The 20912-nt window shown below is 58.0% G+C and overlaps 8 protein-coding genes across 8 annotated transcripts; 3 read left to right on the top strand and 5 right to left on the bottom strand.

Annotated features, from left to right (window-relative positions):
- Positions 1-30: 30 nt before the first annotated feature.
- On the bottom strand, positions 31-555 carry SPRG_13860 (hypothetical protein; the record flags this gene model as incomplete). Its single annotated transcript, XM_012352856.1, has 2 exons — positions 31-312; positions 340-555. The coding sequence occupies 2 exons, from the start codon at positions 553-555 to the stop codon at positions 31-33; spliced, it is 498 nt and encodes a 165-aa protein (XP_012208246.1).
- Positions 556-1725: 1170 nt separating this feature from the next.
- Positions 1726-2204, top strand: SPRG_13861 (hypothetical protein; the record flags this gene model as incomplete). Its single annotated transcript, XM_012352857.1, has 2 exons — positions 1726-1980; positions 2034-2204. 2 exons carry the CDS (start codon positions 1726-1728, stop codon positions 2202-2204), a joined length of 426 nt encoding a protein of 141 aa, XP_012208247.1.
- Positions 2205-2910: 706 nt separating this feature from the next.
- On the top strand, positions 2911-4314 carry SPRG_13862 (hypothetical protein). The gene is made up of 6 exons (XM_012352858.1): positions 2911-2956; positions 3006-3244; positions 3290-3429; positions 3477-3596; positions 3642-3939; positions 3991-4314. The coding sequence occupies exons 1-6, from the start codon at positions 2920-2922 to the stop codon at positions 4276-4278; spliced, it is 1122 nt and encodes a 373-aa protein (XP_012208248.1). The 5' UTR covers positions 2911-2919; the 3' UTR covers positions 4279-4314.
- Positions 4315-4678: 364 nt separating this feature from the next.
- Positions 4679-10050, top strand: SPRG_13863 (hypothetical protein; the record flags this gene model as incomplete). The annotated part of the gene is made up of 1 exon (XM_012352859.1): positions 4679-10050. One exon carries the CDS (start codon positions 4679-4681, stop codon positions 9998-10000), a length of 5322 nt encoding a protein of 1773 aa, XP_012208249.1. The 3' UTR covers positions 10001-10050.
- Positions 10051-10092: 42 nt separating this feature from the next.
- On the bottom strand, positions 10093-12250 carry SPRG_13864 (hypothetical protein). Its single transcript, XM_012352860.1, has 13 exons — positions 12171-12250; positions 11722-12129; positions 11498-11669; positions 11314-11448; positions 11212-11264; positions 11110-11165; positions 10984-11065; positions 10898-10930; positions 10807-10856; positions 10659-10761; positions 10551-10607; positions 10403-10505; positions 10093-10348 (listed from the first exon to the last, which is right to left on the bottom strand). Exons 1-13 carry the CDS (start codon positions 12243-12245, stop codon positions 10131-10133), a joined length of 1545 nt encoding a protein of 514 aa, XP_012208250.1. The 5' UTR covers positions 12246-12250; the 3' UTR covers positions 10093-10130.
- A 435-nt stretch (positions 12251-12685) lies between these two features.
- SPRG_13865 (hypothetical protein) lies at positions 12686-14050 on the bottom strand (the record flags this gene model as incomplete). The annotated part of the gene is made up of 4 exons (XM_012352861.1): positions 12686-13065; positions 13114-13521; positions 13572-13828; positions 13879-14050. The coding sequence occupies 4 exons, from the start codon at positions 14048-14050 to the stop codon at positions 12727-12729; spliced, it is 1176 nt and encodes a 391-aa protein (XP_012208251.1). The 3' UTR covers positions 12686-12726.
- Positions 14051-15511: 1461 nt separating this feature from the next.
- Positions 15512-16903, bottom strand: SPRG_13866 (hypothetical protein; the record flags this gene model as incomplete). Its single annotated transcript, XM_012352862.1, has 4 exons — positions 16622-16903; positions 16322-16563; positions 15881-16267; positions 15512-15835 (listed from the first exon to the last, which is right to left on the bottom strand). Exons 1-4 carry the CDS (start codon positions 16848-16850, stop codon positions 15512-15514), a joined length of 1182 nt encoding a protein of 393 aa, XP_012208252.1. The 5' UTR covers positions 16851-16903.
- A 2528-nt stretch (positions 16904-19431) lies between these two features.
- Positions 19432-20814, bottom strand: SPRG_13867 (hypothetical protein; the record flags this gene model as incomplete). Its single annotated transcript, XM_012352863.1, has 4 exons — positions 20688-20814; positions 20391-20638; positions 19942-20343; positions 19432-19878 (listed from the first exon to the last, which is right to left on the bottom strand). Exons 1-4 carry the CDS (start codon positions 20710-20712, stop codon positions 19432-19434), a joined length of 1122 nt encoding a protein of 373 aa, XP_012208253.1. The 5' UTR covers positions 20713-20814.
- Positions 20815-20912: the final 98 nt, after the last annotated feature.

The raw sequence follows: 20912 nt of genomic DNA on the forward strand, positions 1-20912 counted from the left end.
GAGAGCAAGCGCGTACTACAAGCCGACCGTCTACGCATCCGACAAAGTTCCGTTGCGCTGCGCTCCGGGTTGGGTCGTGGGCTTGGGCGACGGCTTGCGCGTGAGCTTGACCGTGGGCTTGGTCGTGGGCGTGGCCGTGGGCTTGGTCGTAGGCTTGGTCGTAGGCTTGGTCGTGGGCTTGGTCGTGGGCTTGGTCGTGGGCTTGGTCGTGGGCTTGGTCGTGGGCTGGTTGGTGCAACCGGCCTCCGCCAGCGCCGCGTCCAGACGACCGCTGCTCTGTAGCTGTTTCAACGCGCTCATGCCGCCGACGAACTTGCCACCGATTCAGATGTTGGGCACCGTGTTTAGATTCGTGCGGCGCTCGAGGGCGCGAAAGATCTCTTGGTCCGTCGGCGTCGTCGAGGAATCTTGAATGTCACAGTAGCCAACGTGAGCGCCTTTGGACTTGAAGAGGTCCTTGGCTTGGGTGCAGTACGAGCAGCCTTCAAAACCGAAAAGCGCGCAGCCGTTGTCCTTGGTGAACTGGGTGATCCCAGGAGAAACGTCGAGGGTCATCTTAAGGGAGTGGAGAGAAATTGGTTTTGAGCGTCGCACTGAGGCCGTGGCTGAAAACCGAACTCGTGACCACCAGCGGCAACAACGTTCCCATCGGTCTTGTCGCCGCGATGTGCCGAGGAAGGGTCGATAGAACAATCATATGATTATTCGGACGTGCGGCAAATTGAAGGCGTGGACTCAGAAACCGGCGAGGTGTACTACATCACTCACACTGGAGCGATCTTCGTGCCATTACCGATATGTAGTCGTAGCGATATCGAAGGCACCGCATGTATTGCCGTGCATCCGATATGACTTGTTTAATGCTGCCCTTTTCTTACTCTGTGATGTATCGACGCGCCTGGCACTGTTGGCATGATCACAGATTCCAAAAGGTTTTGATTGTTAGCAAATCATTTCGGCTGCCCTCTTCCCCTACCCCCTTCCGCGAGCTTGCAACCCAATCGAAGCTTGCGATTTGTTGCATAACCCATCTGCTTCACATAATCGATTTCCAGTCTTTGATAGATCCTACGCAGAATGCATGTGCACCGCACATCGCCGCATGACGCTCGGTGTGGAGAGCCATCTTGGATCGAAACCGTTCGATAGTCATTACCACACCGTTCGTGGACGGTCCAGCGTGGGATCACGCGATAAGAGTATCGAAAGTGATGATGGCGAGGCAACAGAGCCAATTGCTTGCGTACCGCCGACGTGACGCGTTCGCAGGCTGGATGGCGAAAGCTGGTGGTACGTTATAGATGCCAACGAATAGCACAACAATCGAATCGGGCCCACCGTGTTTGCAACATTGCGCAAACTTCATCCATGAAGGGCTGACCGTTTACGTGGTTCCTGGACTTGGAGTGTGAAACCATTGCTAATGTCAAAAGGATACAAGCACCGACATGTATTTTGAGCTACAGATTCACCCCGTGTTTCCCTCGAAGGCCAGCAAATTCACCCGCGTCATCACGTCACGGGCGATGTTGGAGATGTACCACGGCGCCAGAGCTCGGCGCCAGGAATCGACGACCTTCTCATGGAAACGCGTCGGAAACGTCCCACACCGCAGGTGCTGGTGATTCGAGGTACCTACGGGTGCAGCCTGCTCACAAATCAATCGACTCCCTTCCTCTCAAGATGCTTTCATCCTCGACTCTTCTCTCTCTCGCTCTCGCCACCATGATGCTGGTCGAGTCCACCTCGGCCCACCGCGCCCTCCAAGCGACCAGCCCCAACACCTGGATCACCCAGTTCACCAAGGACAACGGCTGCGCGCTTTTCGGCTTTGAAGGCTGCTCGTACTGCACCCAAGCCAAGGACCTCTTCAAGTCCAAAGGCGCTCACGTTGGCTACTGCGACATTCAAGATTCCTCGACGACGCCGACGGGCCAAGAGATCTTTCGCGCCCTTAAAAGCCGCACAAATCTGGATACGGTGCCTAACATCTGGATCGGTGGCAATTCATTGGCGGCATGGACGCGTTGAAGGAGCTGCAAAGCAGCGGTCGTCTGGATGCAGCGCTGGCGGAAGCCGGTTGTGTCAAGAATCCCACCGCGAACCCAACGACGGCGCCAAGCAACAGCGGGTCCGGATCCAACTCGTGGGTCAACTCGGAGCCGAGCTCGTGGGGTGGCGCGGAAGCCAAGTTGGACGACTAGGATCAGGTCCTGTGCGGCTACTCTAGTTGCCTCATGTATATGGAGGTGTACACATCGGCACGATCTTGCTTTCTTGTTTTGATGAACGTAGATAAATATGTCATCAATATCTGCCTTACGAGAGCGTTAACCTTCCGCACGTAGTAATATAGTGTGCATCTGCTGTGTAATACGAGTCGTCGGGACGATGGACGAGTATTTTCTTGGTCGGCGTCTGGCGCCCCTACCATCAAATCCACAACGAGCCGCCACCACCTCGCTGGTACGGTGTGAGGGTGCCGATGTAAGCCCCGAGGCGCGATCGGTACGTCAAATGACATTGAGCCTTGCGTTTCGCTACCGCGCAACCCGAGGATGGTAGGAATCATCTTCAGACGTGGTCTCTCCAGTCGAAGGCACGTGACCAAAGCGTTAATCTGCCCACCTGCAGCTTCCACCTGCATTGCAGACAATCCTTCTGCGCGCCCCGAAAATTTCATCCGCGGCATCTCGGTTTGTTCAATGGCAGCTTCAATGGCCATGACAACGTCGAGGCAACTTTCCACGTTGCCGAGCATCTGCCCGTCAAATCTCTACATGATACACTTTCTAGCTTTTGATTGGCTATGCCCGTAGTGTAGTGCGTTTTGATTGGCCGATGGTTCATGAAGTTTGGCGCCCTGCCTTTTTCACCTTTGACACCCACAGAGTCCCCAGTTTGCCTTTTCGTTCAAGCATGGCCAAGTGTCATTGGTGGCCACTTTTCGGCGCCGGTGTGCCCTCTCGTGCTACCATTGTGCTCACAGCGACCTGTCTACGTAGCCATCATCATCACGGGCGGTGCCTTTGCGATCACGTACTTCACCCACACGGGCGTCTTTGCCGAGAGCTCGTCGTCGTCGTCTAACGACCCTGGCAAACCCGCCGGCAAGCCAACCAAGAACGCGACGTGCCCGTACCGCGGGTACTACGCCAACAGCAAGAACGACTGCGTTGCGTGCCCGACGCCCACGAAAACGTTTGCTGTCTTTTGGCAGACGTACACGGACGGGTGCCTCGATGTAAGCTGTCATCTTGGACAAGAGAGAGGCTCAAGTGCTGCTTAGTTTGTCAAGAGCGATGCGTTCCAGTATATTACCCACATTTACTGGGGGTTTGCGCTCATCAACAACCAAACGGGCGAGGTTTCCCAAACGTTCCAAGGCAACGATGCAACGCTGCAGACGTGCGTCAACGCCATGAAAAAGTACACGCTTCGATCGCGCACCACTTGAATTTTATGATATTTTGTAGAAAGTGCGTCAAGCAGTACGCGAGCATTGGCGGCCAAACGGAGCGCGCCAACTTTCTCTCGCTCGATACACCGGCCAAGATTGCTGCGTTTGGCAAGTCGGCGGCCGCGCTTGTGCAAAAGTACGTTTATATTGTCGCATTTTTTACATTTTTGACGCGATGTAGGTTTGGATTTGACGGCATTGACGTCGACGACGAAAGCGGCAACTTGCTCGCCAAAGGCGACTGGAAAACAAACGCATCGCCCAACGTCGCCTCGTACCTCCAGTCACTTCGCACCAACTTGGACGCCCTTCCGCGTAAGAGCCAAGAACCCGCGTACGGCTTGACGTGGGACGAATTCTTTACGTCAATGGACCCGACCTGCAATGCGCCGACCGGTGACTACCAGCGCTGCTTTGACCCGGCGTTGGCATCCCTTGTCGACGAAGTCAACATCATGGCGTACAATGCCGAGACGGGCGTGCGTTTTCTAGCCCTTTTCCCAGGAAGCACGACATGTTTCTCTTGGTAGGTGACGTACGACACGCTGCTCACTACGACCGTGCCAACCTTGTGGACCGCTGCGATTCCGCCGGCAAAACTCATCATGGGCGGCTGCGTCGGGACGCCAAAAGACCAAGGCGCTTGCTCGTACGGCGCCAGCCCCACGAGCGCACAGCTTGTCGGGTACGCGACCGATGGCGCCGCAAAGTACGGTGGCACGATGCTCTGGACCGCGTCAACCGATATCCAGCTCAACAAGGGCGCAAATATGATTGGCATGGGCAAGGCTGGCAACTACGGCATTTCACTAGCGTAAAATACACTGTTTCAACTAGTCCAAAACTTGTCCAGGAATCGTGTTCCATTCGTGGTGCTGGTTTATTCATCAAAACGGCCCGCGCATGGCATGTGTGCAGCCTGTACCTTGACACACACGTCTTAGTATAGTCTGTACCGCGGTTTACGTCCCATAAAAACTCGCAACCCTAGACCTAACCTACCCCTACGGCGATGGCCCTGGCTGCAAATCGCCGCAGTGTTCGACATGGTAACTTGCTTGGTATGACTGCCACGTTGCTAGCCGCGCACATCATATCTTGTCTCTCTATCTATGTGTGATCGGAATGCGGAGACCTCTCGCGTCGGTGGTTACACCCGCGCACGTGTCGTGTCCCTTGTTGCACGGTTTCGGGAAGAGAGCGTTTCCGAGCAGCCGCATGGGGCATCGCGTCGCGCCAGGGCCCACCACCAGTGACACGACAGTCGTCGACGCCGCGCTCTTGTCCCTGATTCGCGCGTGGCAGCCTCGCTACCGACTCGTTGTTGTCGCTGGCCTCGTGTACATGTGGCTGTCGCTCGCGTGCAGCGTGTACTTTTTGTCCCTGACCGTGCCGAGTCTCAGCAGCGACACGTGGTGGCCGCACTACAACGTCTCGAGCTACGAGGCGTACCTCGTTGACGTTGTGAACAATGCGCTCGTGACGCGCAAGGCCGGCTTCCTCGACGTCGAGAGCGCCGCGCCGCTCGAAGCAACGGTACCGACGCCGGCGTATGCCCAGCATTTGATTTTCAACGAGCTCAACACGGTGACGTACGCCATCACAAACCTTCGGACGCTCCAAGCATCGTGGAGTCTGCGCATGAACACCCAGTACTGCTACGTCGACTTTGAAAAGAAGTTTGAGATCGCGCACACGCGTTTACGACAAGCGCGGTGTGCGACCAAGTACGTTGCGAATGGCGCCGTGTACCTCGAAGCACTGCTCCGCAATGCCAACTGGACAGCTTTTGAGTTTGCATGGGGCCACTACTTTAACGTCGCGGTCAAAACCAGCCTCGAGGCCACGCGGGACGGCCGCTTGTGGCTCGCAACCACTACATCGGCGCGTGAGACGACCTCGATCGACCAAGAAATCGCCGTTTGGGAGAACGCCAACCTGACGCACTTTACACTGCAATGGCAAAACCGGTGGCTCACTGGCATCTCGGAGACCATGGCCATCCAGAACGCTCTCGGGTCGAACCAAGAGGTGACGCTGAAGCAGCTCCCGCGTATCTCGGGGCCATGGACGTCCTTGACCTTGTACTGGATCCCGTACAACACGATGTGGCTCATGTCGACACTGAATCGGAGCCTCGTGTTTGATAGCGCCAACTACTTTGGCGCCAATCTCTCGGCCTCGATGCCCGCCGTCTCGATCGAAGCATGGGCCAACTTTTACCCGACACCGGGCAACCAGTCGGCGGTCGTGCAGGCGTCAATCGGGCCGCTCCCGTCGGTCGACACGTGGTTTCTCGCTGCACCGCCATCCTTGCTCGCGTTTCACCAGTCCTTTGTACTGCTCTTGGAGTCGGTGTTGGCTGACAACATTGCATTTCAGAGCTTGTACGAAGCTCTACCAATAACGAGCGAGTGGACACCCGTGCCGTCGGCGTGGGCACGCGACAGTCCTACATACTATGGCGGCAACCCCATGTGCGCGTCGCAGCCTCCAACATTGTACGTGCAGGATACGGTGAACCTCGACGCGCCGTGCCCCGGGAACGACCCGTCGCCGCTGACCATTGCATCGACGCGGAACGCGCTGCTATTTGCAACTGTCCTGTACAATGCGTCCATGTCGACCACGTCGCTCTGCGCTTTTGATGCCGCGTCGTCGACGTGCAGCACCGTGGTGTCGATGTTGCGTCAACTCGCCAACCTGATCGAGCTGCCAACCGCACTGCAAGTTCAGCGCGATGCGGCGATCCTCGACACGGCCTCTGTCGGCGCCGAAATCGTCCAGTTTGCAACGCATGCCAATAATGGTAGTTGGGCACTGCTTCGGCAGCCGCTTCTCGAAAGGTCGTCGAGCTGGCGCTTTTACGGCTGGCTCCTCGTCCACGATTGGATCTTGCATCAACGCAGTGTCGTGGCGCTCGAAGGGGATGTCGGTCGTGTCACGCTGATCTCCACCGTGCACCCATCGTACGGCGACGTCGCGAGTTTGGATCGGACCAACGCGGTCGAATCGGCGTCCATGGGTGTCTACTACTTGCTGACGTACTTTTCCGGTCTTCAGTGCGCCGTGGGCGCGCTCGTCACGGTTTACGCTCTCAAGACGCGTCTCCGCGTCGTCGGCCGCAATTTGTTTTTCTTTCATCGCGCGGTCGGCGCTGTCTGGATCGGCCGACCGTTTCTCCTCCTGCGCTCCATGGTCGCGATCGCGATCCTGAGTACGTCCCAGACCGCGCTGCACACCAATGCACGTCCAAGGTTTCAGTTTGCGCCACGGTCCTATGTGGCAACGCTCGTGCTCGCGGGCGACACGACGTGGCTCCTTTACATCGTGCTCGGCATGACCATGGTGCACACCACGTACGAAGCCAGCGTGTACGGCCCGATTGGAAGTCTCCTCGCGTGGCTCGGCACGGTTCTTCTCGAAGTGGCGGCGCCCATTCGCACGATGACGCGCCTGCAGCGGCAGTGTTCGAGCGTCAACATGGACTTTGCCCTCGTGTGCCACAGCGGCACCGTCTACATTGGCAACACCATCCGCCTCCTGGAGCTGGTGGGTGTTCAAGTGCTGGCGGCGCTGGCGGCGGTCGCCATCACGTCGCGCACGCGGCAGTACCGACGCCACGCGTCGTCGCCGATCGTCGTGGCAGGGGCCGCCGACGCCTACTTCCGCCCCCCCAGCACCCACGAGTGGAGCATGGACCCGGCGTCGTGTGCGATGACGGGGCTTCTGACGCTCACGCTGCGGGGGGTCGCATACACCTTCGATATCAAACTCTGGCTCCTCCTCCAAGATACGCGGTCGTCTACCCACCAGCGGTCGCTTCGGCCTCACCGGACCGGGATCACCGACGCCTGCGCTCCGGCGTTGACTGCAGCGGCGGGGCCTGGGTCCTGGGCCGCGCATGGGTTTTGGGCCGTCGCCGGCCTCTGCTTTGTGCTCGGCAGCGTCGTCACGAGCGTCTCGTACATGCAACTCGCCAACGTCAACTTGGCCAACGATCTGTGGTGGGCGACGTTTTCTTTGACGGGCGCCCATGCGCTGTATGCGAATTGGCTCAACCAGCAGCTCCTCCTTGGCTTGACGAGCCAAGTGACGGACTTGACGCGAGAGGATATCCTTTGGCCCAGCCTCTTTCCGGACGCAAGCGCCATGATCGGGTCGTCGGCGAGCTACGGAGCGCGGCTGCAATACACCCAGCTAACGGTGATCCAAGACGCCATTCAAGGACTTCGCGCCACGAACGGATGCGACGCGCCGTGGATCTTTACGGCCTACTGCTATGTAGACGTGCACCAGCGCTGGGAGATGGCCGCCTCGGCCGCCCGCCAGCGTCGCTGTGCGACAATGACCACCAACGGCGCTGTCTATTTGGAGCTCACACTGCGCAACATTGACATGTCGGCGTTTTTACGCTGCTGGGGGGATGCCTTTGGAACCGCTATCACCAACGAACTTGAGCAATCGACCGAGGGCTTGGCATGGCTCGAGCAGACGCTGCAGGTGGGGTCGCCGCCATTTCATGTCGTGGCCGATGAGATAGCGTATTGGCGCCGCTTCAACATGAGCCACTATACGCCGCAATGGCAAAACTTCAAGCGCATTGGCATCACAAACCACTACCGCATCATGAACGCGTTCGGTGTACTGTACCCGTTCACGCTGCAGACCCAGCCGAGCGTGTACCGCATCCCAGCGCAAACGAGCTTCAAGATGTACTGGGGCCTCGCCAACGACTTGGTCCGCGACAAGAATGCGACGACCAGCCTGCTTCGGTCCAGTCCACACTACCGCTATGCGAACGCGTCGATGGAGTCGCATTTGATATCGCACCAAACGCTCACGACGCCGTTCAACGCTGTGTTTTCGCTTGTCCGGTCCTTGCTCGGACCCTTTGGCACGATCGATGTGTACTTTGTACCGGTGCCACAAGACGTCTTGTCGATTGTCCGGTCGATTGCCGCGATCGGTCGGGCGACGATTGCCACCGACCAGACGCTGCAAGCCGCTTTCTTTGGGTTTGCCACCAGCAGTGCCGTCCACCCCGTGCCGGCCGCATGGCTGCAAACACGCTTTCTCAACGCGTACGGTGGCTCGTTTCTCTGCAGCGAGCTCGCGCAGAGCGGCGACAACCGCGTCGTCGCCGGGATCGTCAACCTCGCGAGCTTTAGCCTCGTGTGCTCCTCGAACGGCATCTACACGCAAGTGCAGCCCAACCGCGAGTATATGGTCTTATCAGCGATTCTGTCGGGCATCACGTCCGAGGCGAACCTGAATCTCAGCGCCATTTGTGCGCAAGATGCGACCAATGCGGCCGGCTGCCTTTTGTACCTCGACCAAACCATCCGATTCACGCGCCGCCTGTTGCCGCGCGTGCCGCCAGCGCTCGTCACAAGAGCGACGTCGCTTGTGTCTGCCCTCGATATTCAGCTCATTCAGTTCGTTGCCAACGCGCCGTCGGACCCGCTGTCGCTACTGGCTGCCAACATTATGGATCCGGACGACACGTCCTTCCATTTCTTTGGATGGTGGTTCCTCTGCGACTGGGTGCTTGGGCAGCGCGATGTCCTGCGCTTCACCGGGGACGTCGGCAGCCTCACAGTCCTCAGCGAGTACAACGAGCCTCTGCAGCAGCCCGTTGCGCAATGGCAGTCGCCTCGTGCGATCGCGAGCTACGCCCGGTCGGGCGTTCTGTATGTCAGCGGCGTTCTTGTCGCGGTCGCGATTGGTGTCGTCCTGTACATCATCAAGAGCCGCGGGCAATTCGAGGGCGGCAATGTCTTTGAGATCAACCGCGTCGGCGCGGTGGTGTGGGTCGGGCGACCCATGCTACTGCTGCGATCGATGACCGCCATTGCGCTTCTTTCGACGGCGACGCTGGAATTGGACTTTTCGGGCTTTCTGACACGGTTCGTGGTGCCCCCCACGCCTGTGCTCACGACGCTTCTCGCCGCCGGCGAAGTCACGTGGTTCTCCACGATCGTCAACGATGTGGCCATGGTCTACACGCGGCAATATACGAGCTACTACGCGACGCCGAATGCATGCTTGATCTGGCTCATGACAGGCACCGCGAGCCTGCTCCGGCCGGTCTCGCACTCGGCCCACATTGAAAAAGCGTGTGGTATCGGCCGCATGGACGATACCGTTCTCTGCGACAGCGGGATCCTTGAAATTGGCAGCCAAAGTCGCCTGCTCCTGCTGCTCGTGACGGTGTGTGCGTCGAGTCTGCTGACGTATCTGGTCGCGCGGTATTTTGTCGAATCGCCGGCGTCCAACGTCGTCGCATCGCGCTATCTCTATGCGGGCGCCCGCTATCTCTTTGTGTCGGCACCGTGGGTCCAGAATGAGACGTACTATCTGGACCGCGCATCGGCCTTGCCCACGGGCATTCTCACGTACCAGAGCAGCTGCGACGAGATCGTGGCGCTGGACGTGAAAGGCTGGCGCGTCGTGCGACTTCCCCTGCACACCACGTCGCTGCCCCCCGAGTCGTGGCTGGCGGCCCGGGCACAGTATGCACTTCCATTGACCGACTGACTCTTTTCTCAAGTCTCATTTTTTACTACAATGTATGGCTTGCAGACACAGATACCAGTCCCATCGTATGCCATAAAGTCGACAAACAACCGTCGCAATAGAAAGGAGTATCAAGGGATAGGGCTATGATCTACATGGACCCGTATTGTTGACGGTGGGCGGCCACCATCTCGGCAAAGAAGCCATCAAACAGCGTTTGCGTCTTGATGGTGCTGTGGTTGCCAGGGACCATGCGCACGTAGTTGCCACTCGCTTCCGACGCCGGCGCGTGCACGAGCCCTTGGAGCTTGCGACACGCGCGGTCCAGGTAGTAGGTATCGTCGCGGCCGCACACAACGTGGACCTTGCCTGGCAACCACACATTTGTGTTGTCTCTCGAGCCTACTTGAGGTCGTGTTGTACCTGCCAAGGTCGTGCTCAGTAGCTCGGGCTGCGCTTGCAAGAGCCGGCAAATGTCAAAGCGCTTCCACGTGTGGGCAACGCCGCGATCGATATCGCCCGTGACCTGTGCGCTGCTCGTGAAAAGTCGTGACGACGTCGTGCTATGTACCTTGTCAAAGAGCGGGGCGGGGGTGCCGTCACTGCGTCGGGGGCTAAAGATGGCGGGCTACGTAAAAAGTACGTTCTGCTATGTGCCAAAGACGCGTGTCGTACGTACAAACGCGTCCCACTGCCCGCCATTGGCCCGACCGTAAACCCACTCGATTTGGTTGGCCAGCTTGGCCGTGAGCCAAGGAAGCTCGCGACTCATGGGCACTTGGCTAGCATCGTGTGGTGAGATGGATGGTCAACGAGCTGGGGCGAACCGCCCATAGGAATCCCAGTAGATGTTGTCGTCTTCGTAAATGTTGGCCAGCTAACCATTCCGCTCAACACACGGCTCTATCCGTCATCTACCTGAAAGCATGTAAAGTCGACGGGGTCGGGGGCCTAGACATCAGCAATACAAATGGCAAAAACGCACATGCCGGTCAAGGACGTACGCTGCTCCATGTCCCGTCAAAGACGCTAGGGTACTGCAGCTGCAACCAGAGCGTCGACCAGCCGCCCGACGAATGGCCCATTCTAGTCCACCTCAGCATCACCATCGACAACTAGAAGGGGAGTACAGGTAGCGTCCGTGGGATGGATACTTGGCCTCGATCGCTGGAAGAAGCTCCGTGATCTACACCCATACCGAGTCATAACGATGAAGAAAGGGATCCCGATACCAGCGCGGTCGCCCACGGTCCGTTGGTCTCCGAATCGGCAAACGACGTGTGGCCTACCGATTCCATGCACTCGCTGCACCGCGCTAAAATAGGCGGTCGTACCGTACGTCATGCGCGAGCCGAGGACGATCCGCAGCATCGGCACTTCTGGCCACGTGCCTGACTGCCAGCGCAGACCCATGTCGCTCTCCAAAAACGCGTAGGCCCGCTGCAGGTACGTCTCGGTGCCACCAAAGCCTAATGGTCCATACGTCTTGGATCACGTCGACGTGGTCGACACCGCTACCTTCAATGGTGTAGACGGTCGGGTAGGCGATCGCTGGGTCGTACTGCGGCGGAAGCGTGATCGCAGCCATCATCTCGATACACCGGCCGTGGTGCGCGGTGAGGAGCCGGCTCGTGATCGTCATCTTGTGAAGGAACTCCGAAGTTGGCGGCTCGATCGTGGCGTGGACCGTCTACACGCATCGATGTATTCCATCATCGCGAGTGGTCCGAGCATCCGAGTACCTCGGTTGCCAAGAGCGTTAGCGTGGTGGGCGCGTCGGCGCAGAGTCGCGACCAGTCGAGGCGCGTTGGCACACTGTAGAGGTTGCCGACACACGTCATCGGATCCGGGTCGAGCGGGTTCGCATTGATAAACGCTTGGACAAAGCAGTTGTCGGCGGTCCAGCCACCGAGGCTCGGAGGCAGAAATCCCAGCGCCCCCGGCACGCTGAACGCCGCCGCGTCAAACGTGATCGAGCGGACGTTCGCCACGTCTTGAGCAAAGAACGCCGACTGCGCCGACGTCATGCCGTCCTTGGGCGACGCAGTGGCGCCGAAGATGAGAAACACGCGGCTGTCGCCGAGGACCATCGTCTCATTGGGCAGCGCAATCTCAAAGCTAATGCCGGGCGTCGCTGCAAACGGACACGTCTACGCACGCCTTGATGGCCCGCGGGGCATGGTCATCATACCTCGGGGACGGCGTAGTAGTTGCGCGGGCGGCGCGCGATCGCCGCCGGTGCAATCTGGTCGAGCACGCTGAACATGGGCGATCAATTTTGCAAAATGCCACAGTTGCACAAAACGGCGCCGAATGTATGCGGATCGTAAGAATATTCCACTGGTCGCTGCTGGGACATGCCATTTTGTCGATCGATTAGTTAACAATTTTGTCTACATGTATGTCTTGGTATCCGTATACAGTCATCCGTGCTGCGACAGCGCCACGTCAAGGGTCCATCATTTTGATTTCCCAACGGCAAACTGGGGACGAAAATTCAAAAATTTATCTCGGCTACGCGGTGCAGAAAGGCCATGGTTGCGGGCTGGGTTGCGGGTGGAGTGCTATTACCATGCACACACGGCTTGGACCGATACGCATCGCGCATCAACGGTGACGACCACCTATCGTTACCAGTGTTTTGGCAGCTTGGATGTTGGCCGTGATGACAGTGTAAGCAACGACGGGGCAGACACGATTACAAAGGCACTGTGTTTCGTGTGAGCCATGATGGACTACATTAGCTACTACGGTCGACCATCTTGCTCGTCTGTCTCTTCTGGGATGCAGTGGGCGTCGTACGGGCTGCTGTCGGTGCTGGAATCGCTCACGCTCGACGCAGACGCATTGCGGTATACTTGAAGGTACGAGAGGTCCAGCCCCGGCGCGTCGCTCAACGTGGGCGGTTCGTTCCGGCGCGCATACCGCTTGAGCTTGGGGCCGTCAATAGCCACGGTGTTGGTCTTCTTCATCAAGTCGCGGATGTCACTCGGCGGCTCTTGACCCTCGGGGCAGCAGTCGAGGCAGAGGCGCACGCTGTTCCAGCCGCGCCGGCGCCACTTGCGGCTGCACGCTTCGCACACCGCCTAGAACGTGTGAGCGTCCGCTGACGAGGCCAAGAGAATAAATCGTACCTCGGCGCAGCACTCGCACGACCGGGGGCTCACGGCGGGCTGGGCGCAGACCTTGCAGCTCGAATGCGTGCGGTGGGCGGGCGTCGTCGGCGGCGTCGTCACCTGCGCGAGCTTGCGCATCTTCTTGACGTGGTCTTTGACCGAGCAGATCTTTTTCGCCCGGCGCTTGAGCGCAATCTTCTGCACCCAAACCGGCATCGAGCCTTTAAAGTCCACCGCGACGTTGTAGATAAGGTCGAGGACACCGGGCGTCTCCGTCTCGACGAAGAGCGCCCCCGTGTGGTGCATCCAGCTCCGAATGAGCTTGAAATCGGTGTTTTCCATCGTCGGCACCGACGGCAATGCGATCGAGTGCTGGCAAAACGCCCAGCCGCGTCGACCATCGGCAAGCACAACTTCGTCTTGTGCCTATAGGACCGAGTTCACTTTTCGACATGTAGCCAAAGGTGTGCGTCTACCTCGAGGTACAGAAAGTCGCGGTCGGCAAACACCCCAATCGGGCTCTGGCCCGCACTCCACTTGATGTACGTCTGCTTGAGCGGGTGCTCCTGCGTGCGCTCGAGGAACGTGTAGAGCGGCAGCATGTCGACGAGGTCCGAGGCATACATGTGAATGTAGTGCTGGCACTCCTCCCGCGAGTCGAACGCGTGCAAAAGTGCAATCTCGCTGAGCGTTGCATGCACTTTGGTCGTCGTTCGGAACGGCAGCAAGTTGCCTACATGACGCGCATCCTCATCCACCATCATAGGAGCCCATGAGACGTACGGCTGTCCTTGCACGGGCGGAGGCCTTCGTAGACGCGGACGCCGTCGCTGTGGTTGCCGACGAGGTGCCAGTCGTCGGGCGAGTCGAGCGCAATTTGCGTCAAAACGTTTGGAGGATCTCGTCGCCGAGGCGAATGTACGACGCGTGCTGCTCGGCCGAGAGTTTCGGGCATTGGAAAAAGTCGACCGGGACCGGGTAGAGCTTCCTGCGGCTACTGCTGCTGCTGCTCAGCATCGTCTTGCGTGTGGGCCACGAGGAAATGTGTGTATTGCGAGGCAGCGTCACCTGGCCACGGTAGCTGCGACATTTTTTGCCGAAGCATGCCACCACATGGCGCGAAATGGAGCAACGAGTGGGCGATTCAGCGACGACGCATGGCCTATGCGTCGTGCTCTGCACTGCACTTGGCCGAGTTGTTAAGGCACACTAGTTTCTCGAAAAACGCTTTTCCCCACAATGTACAGGCGTGGTTGGGGCACTGAGAGGCACGGTGGTTTGACTATGCCGGTGCGTAGACAGGACAGGGTGTCTTGATGTTGATGTCCAGGTGCATACAGGGACACACGCGGCTTTGGTGTCTTTGCAGCTCGTCTACATAGGTTACCGCCAGCAGCCGCCGTGGGACGATGCGTCCTCGACAGGACATGGCCAAAGAACGCACTGGCCATGGACGTCGATCAAGCACGAATCACCACAGGAACGACGATCGCCATCGGAGATGCGTTCAAACGGCGAGTTGCGGCGTGGGTACCGAGTGATTTGGGACAGCAAACTACACAGTATCGAGATAGCATCGACGTGCGTACCCACCCACCGCACCCGGAATTGCGCTTCTGGTTTTGGGCGACACAAGTGGGGAAAAAGCACGCAGCATGCATCATCATCCCATGCACGCCGGGGAAACCGGTACTGTACCTGTGGGGAAGCGCCGGTGCGAATCCGCACTGGCACTGGCATGAACCCTGTCGTGTACAAGCACTACAGACTACCATAGTGTGTTCAATCATCGAGTTCTATGACTCACGACGACATACCATCTCGCTACCGATACTGTACCGGTATGCAGAGACCGTCCAAAACGACAAGGAGAGGACATCAACGTGCGCGCCAGTAGGTTACACTCGATACTAATAGCCGCCCCACGTGGCCTACGGTCAGTCAAGGAACGGCCTTTTCGTACCGCCTGCTTTCTCGAAAGGCAAGGGGTAGCGATCCTATTGAGGTTGCTGATTGGCGCCACGACGAAACCGTCGCGCGCTCTGGTGCTGCCAGCACATCACGACAGTCTAACCTCATTCAAACTGAAGGTTCACACCACGCTGGCGGTGCCCGTGGGTGGTCCGTCACGACGGGCCGGCGCATATACAATGGTACATTGCGTCCAGAACGCTTGGCAAATCTCTCACGGTCGCAGTACGGTAAAATGCTCGTACCGGAAACCCCCGACGGACCACCGACCCAGTTGACGACGACCAAGTAAGTACTCGAGTACTATAATGGTACGATTAACGACGTTAAGTAAATAGCTCGATGTCGAGTTCTTCGCACGCTAGAGACGTCGCAAGAGATGCAAGCTAGAGTACCAAATTTGCGCATAAATACACCCTTTATTCTCGCCGCGACGGACGCGCGGTTACAGCCCGAGCGACAAAATCTGACGTGCCGGCGCCGTTGGCGGCGGCGCTTTGCGGTATGCCCCGAGGTACGAAAGGTCCATCTCCGACTTGGAAAAGGACGACCGCTGCCCTTGGCCCCGAAGCGAGTCCATGGCTGGCATGTGTCGCTGGCTGTAGCTCTTTGGTGGCGTCGGCAGCGACGTCGACGACGCCGTCCCTTGGGTCCGGCGCGAGACGCGAACACTACTCGTGCTGCGGTCCGTGCAGCTGCAGTACGTACAGAGGCGGCGGCTCGAGCCATCGGCGTGGACCCATTTTTCGCGGCACTTGGGGCACACCATCTACGCACATACCGCATGAGCCTCCTTGGCATGCACGCGCCGTACCTCGCTGCAGCCGTCGCACTGCCGAAGCCGGCGAAAGAGCCGCGAGCCCGCCTTCTCGCACAAACTGCATGTCGTCTGCTTGCGCTTGGCCGCGTCTTCCCGCGCCGTCGCGCTCAGCAAAAGCAGCTGCCGCACGCGACTCTTAATGCCGTGCTTGCGCGCCCAGTACGGAATACGTCCGCGAAAGTCGGACGCAATGTGGTAAATCACGTCGACGCAGCCGTCGTCGACCATGCTCTCAATGTAGAGACAGCCCGTGTGGCAGAGCACGCCGCGTACGAGTTTGAGCGATGACGCTTGGAGCGACGGCACGTGGTCGAGCTCGACCGACACTTGGCAGTAGCCCCATCCGCGTCGCCCGTCGGGCAAGTGGAAGTAGTCGGAAATCTACAACCCAATTGCAACGTTGCGGTTCAAGCAACATGCAAACACGGTGTGTACCTCGAGGTAGACGAAATCGCGGTCGCTGATGGTGAGCGGCCACGGACTCGCCACCGCACTCCATTTGAGGGTCATGGGTCGCGGCGCCTCGTGGAACATCTCGAGCACGACCATGTCGAGCACGTCCGGCGCATACGATCGAATGAACGCAACACAGTCGGCGTGCGTCGTCGCGCCATGGAGTCCCGCGATCGTTGCAAGCTCGCCTGCAAACGTTGTCGTCGCCAAGTACGGCAGACCATCTATTGGTACAAGAGCGAGGATGATGAGACCATGTAGCACGCATCATGGAGCCACTACGCTTGTCGAGAAAGGCGACGCGGCCTTCGTAGAGCTTGATTTGGTCCACCGTGTCGTCAATGAGGTTCCACGCGATCGAGCGGTCGCCGACGACCGCCTTTTGAACAAATGTGTCAAACGCGGAGGCCCCAAACGTGGCGAGCTCGGCCTTGCGCGTCGATGGGAGCGAATTGCATGGCAAAAAATCATCGCGGACCGGGTAGCCGTGCCGCTTGTGCCCACCAAACATGCTCGAGGAGGGATAAGTTGGCGAATGCGACTCGACACTGTTGCCGTTTAGGCTGTCTCTTCCCACGTGTCACCAGGTTACTTGAAGGTGTGGCCAGTTTGCACCAGACGGTACTCGCGGAGCCATTCTCTTAGATACGACATTTTGAATCGAACGCAAGCGCAGACCCTAGGGAGCCCATAAGGTAGACGTACAGATGTGTCCAAGAACATCCTACAATAGAAATTTGTTATTGCCATGCAATGTGCAGAAAGGACTTGAGCTCTCATGAATACCATGGGTGGGAAAAATGCGTCGAAAGCGGACGAAATGCATCACGATGTGCTCGATTGGTACTTATTAAGCGAATTCTTGGACGAGTGACGAAATCGGGTCCATAAAAACCCTCTTTTGGCACGATGGCATGTGAAATATGTGGGGTAGAAAGGAAAATACGCGGGTGGGAATCAGGTTGCCATCGGATATCGCACCGAGCCAGGGCGGACAGGGCGGACGGATAGCAACACAACTCACTGCCATCTCGGTGGACATTTGCATATCTACGTAGTTCTATTCTTGGTGGCCTCAGAGAAGACGCTTTGCAGTACATAGCGTGTAGACCGTCGGCATTTAAAGCAACCTGGATGCAGGTGGTCACGGGTTCCAGCGTAGCACTCGGAACGTGCGGGCAACGGTTGGGCCTGATCGGGTTGTAGCAATCAGCATCATACGGTTTTGTAAAAGCGGAGCGGCGCACCGGCCGTTGCTGAAACCAAGAGCCAATTTGGCGCCAATCGGGAGGCCGGCGGGCCGACGCTTCGTCTACCTGCCTTTCCATCGCCTTCTCGAGTGGACGAGAGGGTAATACTATCACGAGTCGTCATGGAGTCTGCCTCGGGCTGTTGGGCTTTCTTCGTCGTGATAAGCAGGACATGGCCATGCTTACGACCATGTCTGTGCAGCCGACGACGGCGCGCGTACTGCGATCTGAGCCGACGACCTTTGGTCGTTCCAGGAGGGACGACCTGATCGTCGTCGTCGCGTCCTGCAACAAGAAGCACCGCTTCCAGCCCGCAGAGAGTCGACATTTTTGAGCATCGGTACTGTACAGTGCAACGTCTTTGTCCATCGAAAGATCGCACCCGAGACACATTCTGCCGATTGATTGGCAGTTATTACCGAATGGATGCAATTCAAAGCGCCAAAATCGGATCTTTTGGCCAATCGCGTTGTTGCATTGATTGAAGCCAACCCATCGTGACGAATTTTTATTGTCAACGAACATTCAAGTAGCATGTTCATAGAGACAATGGATGCATAAGATAGTGTCGTACACAATGGTCTTGAATACTGCACCTTGATATATTATGACGCCGTGCGTACCATAGAGCTTTTATGCCAAAAATGCATGGACCCAGCATGCATGGACCTGTATCCCAGCGACTGCTGGTGCTCGAGGTGGAGCAGAAACAATGGCGAGGAGCCGATGAAACGAGATCCGAACATCCCGTATCGAGACTGGATAGCGAATAAAATATCTCCTCGCGAATCGCATGGCTGGCCTGCGGTCGACACACCTTCTCCCGACCCATGTATGCGCCCAAGTCAGGGCCATTTATTCGACCACCGGCGACACACAACACCTACTAAGAATTGTAGGCTGGAGATCCCATCGAGTCGCTCCCGACGTGTGATCTGTACCTCCGACAACTGCGATCTGATACATTTTGGTGCTAAATTCACGGTGAAATCAAAGATGGACACCACAAACACGCCTATTACACCAACCCGATGTATATGGCCTACCAACCCATTAGTCTATGCAGGAATAGCCTCCGTCGCCAGTGTCGAGTCGAATTGTCGGCCGAGTTGTCCGGCCACGGTTTGTGGCTTGTGCGGTTGAGGCTAGCTATCCGGAAGGATTACATTTTCCGATTCCTTTGCATGATGGCAGCCACACTCGTCGATGGCCACGTCGGCGAACATACCGACGTTCGCAGACCTCCACCCATACAATTACATGGATGAGGCCAAGTCATCTACGTGGCAGGCTTTTGGCACTCGAAGGAAACGATGGCGTTTCGCGCATGGACGTGCGATATTCTACCAACGTGAACGGGCGCAATAGGCGGGCGGTCCCTCCTCGTCTCCCCAAGTGCAACGCAAATAGATACACCCACCCGGATCGTTGGATGGTATCGAAAGAGCTCAAGATCTTGCGTTCGATCCTCTCTCCTTACCCTTGCCCTACCCTACCCTAACCGCACCCAGCGGCGCATCGGCGGATCTGCGTAGATACCTCTGTGTTTCGCGCCGCTTTTCGGGCAATCTTGTGCAAAAACTATACCACAGACGTTGTATACATCGAGAGAAGAATAGCCTCCTTCATCACCCGCCGCTGGCGTTGTGGAGACGGGCATCTCGTGTGCCAATAGCACTTGACAATATAGTGCTGTCAACGACGTTGTCGTCTCTGTTGGTGCAGCTCAAAGGGACATGGTTCAAAATGATGTTTCTCTCCAATAAATACACTATAGAATATGACGATGACGTCGACTTCCAATGGTCGCCGCCACATCCTTGGCTACGGTGGCTGCCAGCGTCAATGCACGCGGGCAAGCTTGCTCGTGAGGCGACTTAGGACGTCGCGAAAGCCGACGTGCGAGTCGGCATTGAGATCGGCTTCAGACCGCATCGTAGCCGAGACAACGTCGTCGTCGTCGTCCCAAGCGCCCACGTCCAACGACATGACGCACGACGAAGAGACTGGCGAGACGCCGCCGCTAGCTTCTTCGGGAATGTTGCGGTAGAGGTTCAGATACGACAAGTCCATTTCAGTGCTGCGCCCAACCATCGTGTGGCGGGGCGACCTGATGCCCGACGACATCGATGACGACGACGACGACGACGACGAGAAGGTTCGACCCGACGACGTGCTGCGCATGGACGAGATGAGGCCTTGGCGTGCACCGGCCGAGCAAAGTTGGCAGACGCGGACGCTTGGTGCGCCGTGGCGGCTCCATTTGCGACTGCAATGCGCACACACGGGCTACAATGTGGCGGTATATGAGTGTTCGTTTCCATTTGGCAGCTTGTGACGCAAGAGCCGTACCAGGTGGCAGCCGTGGCAGGCACGGAGGCGCTGGAAGCGGGTGCTGCTGTGGGCGCACACGGCGCAGCGCGACGGGTCAAGCAGCGACGAGCGCACACCAGTGTAGTTCCGTCGGCGCTGGAGATAGTCTTGGATGCTCAAGATCTTGCGCGCGGCGCGGTGGCGAATGTGAATCTTGCGCAAGAGCACGGGAATGTGGCCCTTAAAATTGGTCGCGACGTGGTAAATGACGTCGAGGACACCGGGCTCGTCCGTCTCGAGAAAGACGGCGCCCGTGTAGTTGAGAGTGCCCCGCACGAGGTTCATTTCCGTGTCTTTGAGGGATGGACAGCACGCCAAGTCGACCGAGTACTGGCAAAAGGCCCAGCCCCGTCGTCCGTCCCGTTCAAACGCATCTTGCGTCTACAGGTAGGGTGACTTCATACCATATTCAAACAATCGAACTATACCTCGAGGAAGACGAAATCGCGGTCCCGGACAACCGGTACCGGCGTCGCGCACGCGACCCACTTGAGGTACATGCGGTGCATGCCGTCGTCGCTCGACGCGAGCGTGTAGAGCGGCATCATGTCCATAATGTCGCCGGCGTATTCGTAAATGTACTCGAGGCACTTGTCGCGGGTGTCAAAGTTGTGCAGCCCCGCGACCTCGGGCAGCGTCGCCTGGACGCGGCCAATCGCACGGTACGGCAGAGTGTCTATACCACGAGCCATGAGTGATCTGCCTGTCAAATCGGCGCTACGTACGGCGGTCGAGCTTGAGCCCGGGCATCTCGCCTTCGTAGACGTGGACGTTGTCGACTTCGCCGAGCGGGCTCCAGCGCACCGATGCGTCATTGGAAAGGCAGCGTCCAAGAATTTGTCGAGCGTGTCGTGGCCGAGCTGCATGTACGCGGCCGACTCGGTCGCGCTGAGCGGTGGGCAGGGAAAGAGGGCGGCCGGCACCGGGTACCGTTTGTGGGGCATCAGGCA

Source organism: Saprolegnia parasitica (genome assembly GCF_000151545.1).
Source record: "Saprolegnia parasitica CBS 223.65 unplaced genomic scaffold supercont2.108, whole genome shotgun sequence".
NCBI classification, from domain to species: domain Eukaryota; phylum Oomycota; class Saprolegniomycetes; order Saprolegniales; family Saprolegniaceae; genus Saprolegnia; species Saprolegnia parasitica.

Excerpts from the sequence above, each read along its gene's own strand:
- SPRG_13862 (XM_012352858.1), top strand. The coding sequence starts at position 2,920 with ATGGCCAAGTGTCATTGGTGGCCACTTTTCGGCGCCG. Across the intron at positions 2,957-3,005 it reads GTGGCCACTTTTCGGCGCCG|CCATCATCATCACGGGCGGT; the intron begins GTGTGCCCTCTC and ends CTGTCTACGTAG. Across the intron at positions 3,940-3,990 it reads CGTACAATGCCGAGACGGGC|GTGACGTACGACACGCTGCT; the intron begins GTGCGTTTTCTA and ends TTCTCTTGGTAG.
- SPRG_13864 (XM_012352860.1), bottom strand. The coding sequence starts at position 12,245 with ATGTTCAGCGTGCTCGACCAGATTGCACCGGCGGCGATCGCGCGCCGC. Across the intron at positions 10,931-10,983 it reads TTGACGGGACATGGAGCAGC|GCCCCCGACCCCGTCGACTT; the intron begins GTACGTCCTTGA and ends GCTGATGTCTAG. Across the intron at positions 10,608-10,658 it reads GCGGGCAGTGGGACGCGTTT|CCCGCCATCTTTAGCCCCCG; the intron begins GTACGTACGACA and ends CTTTTTACGTAG.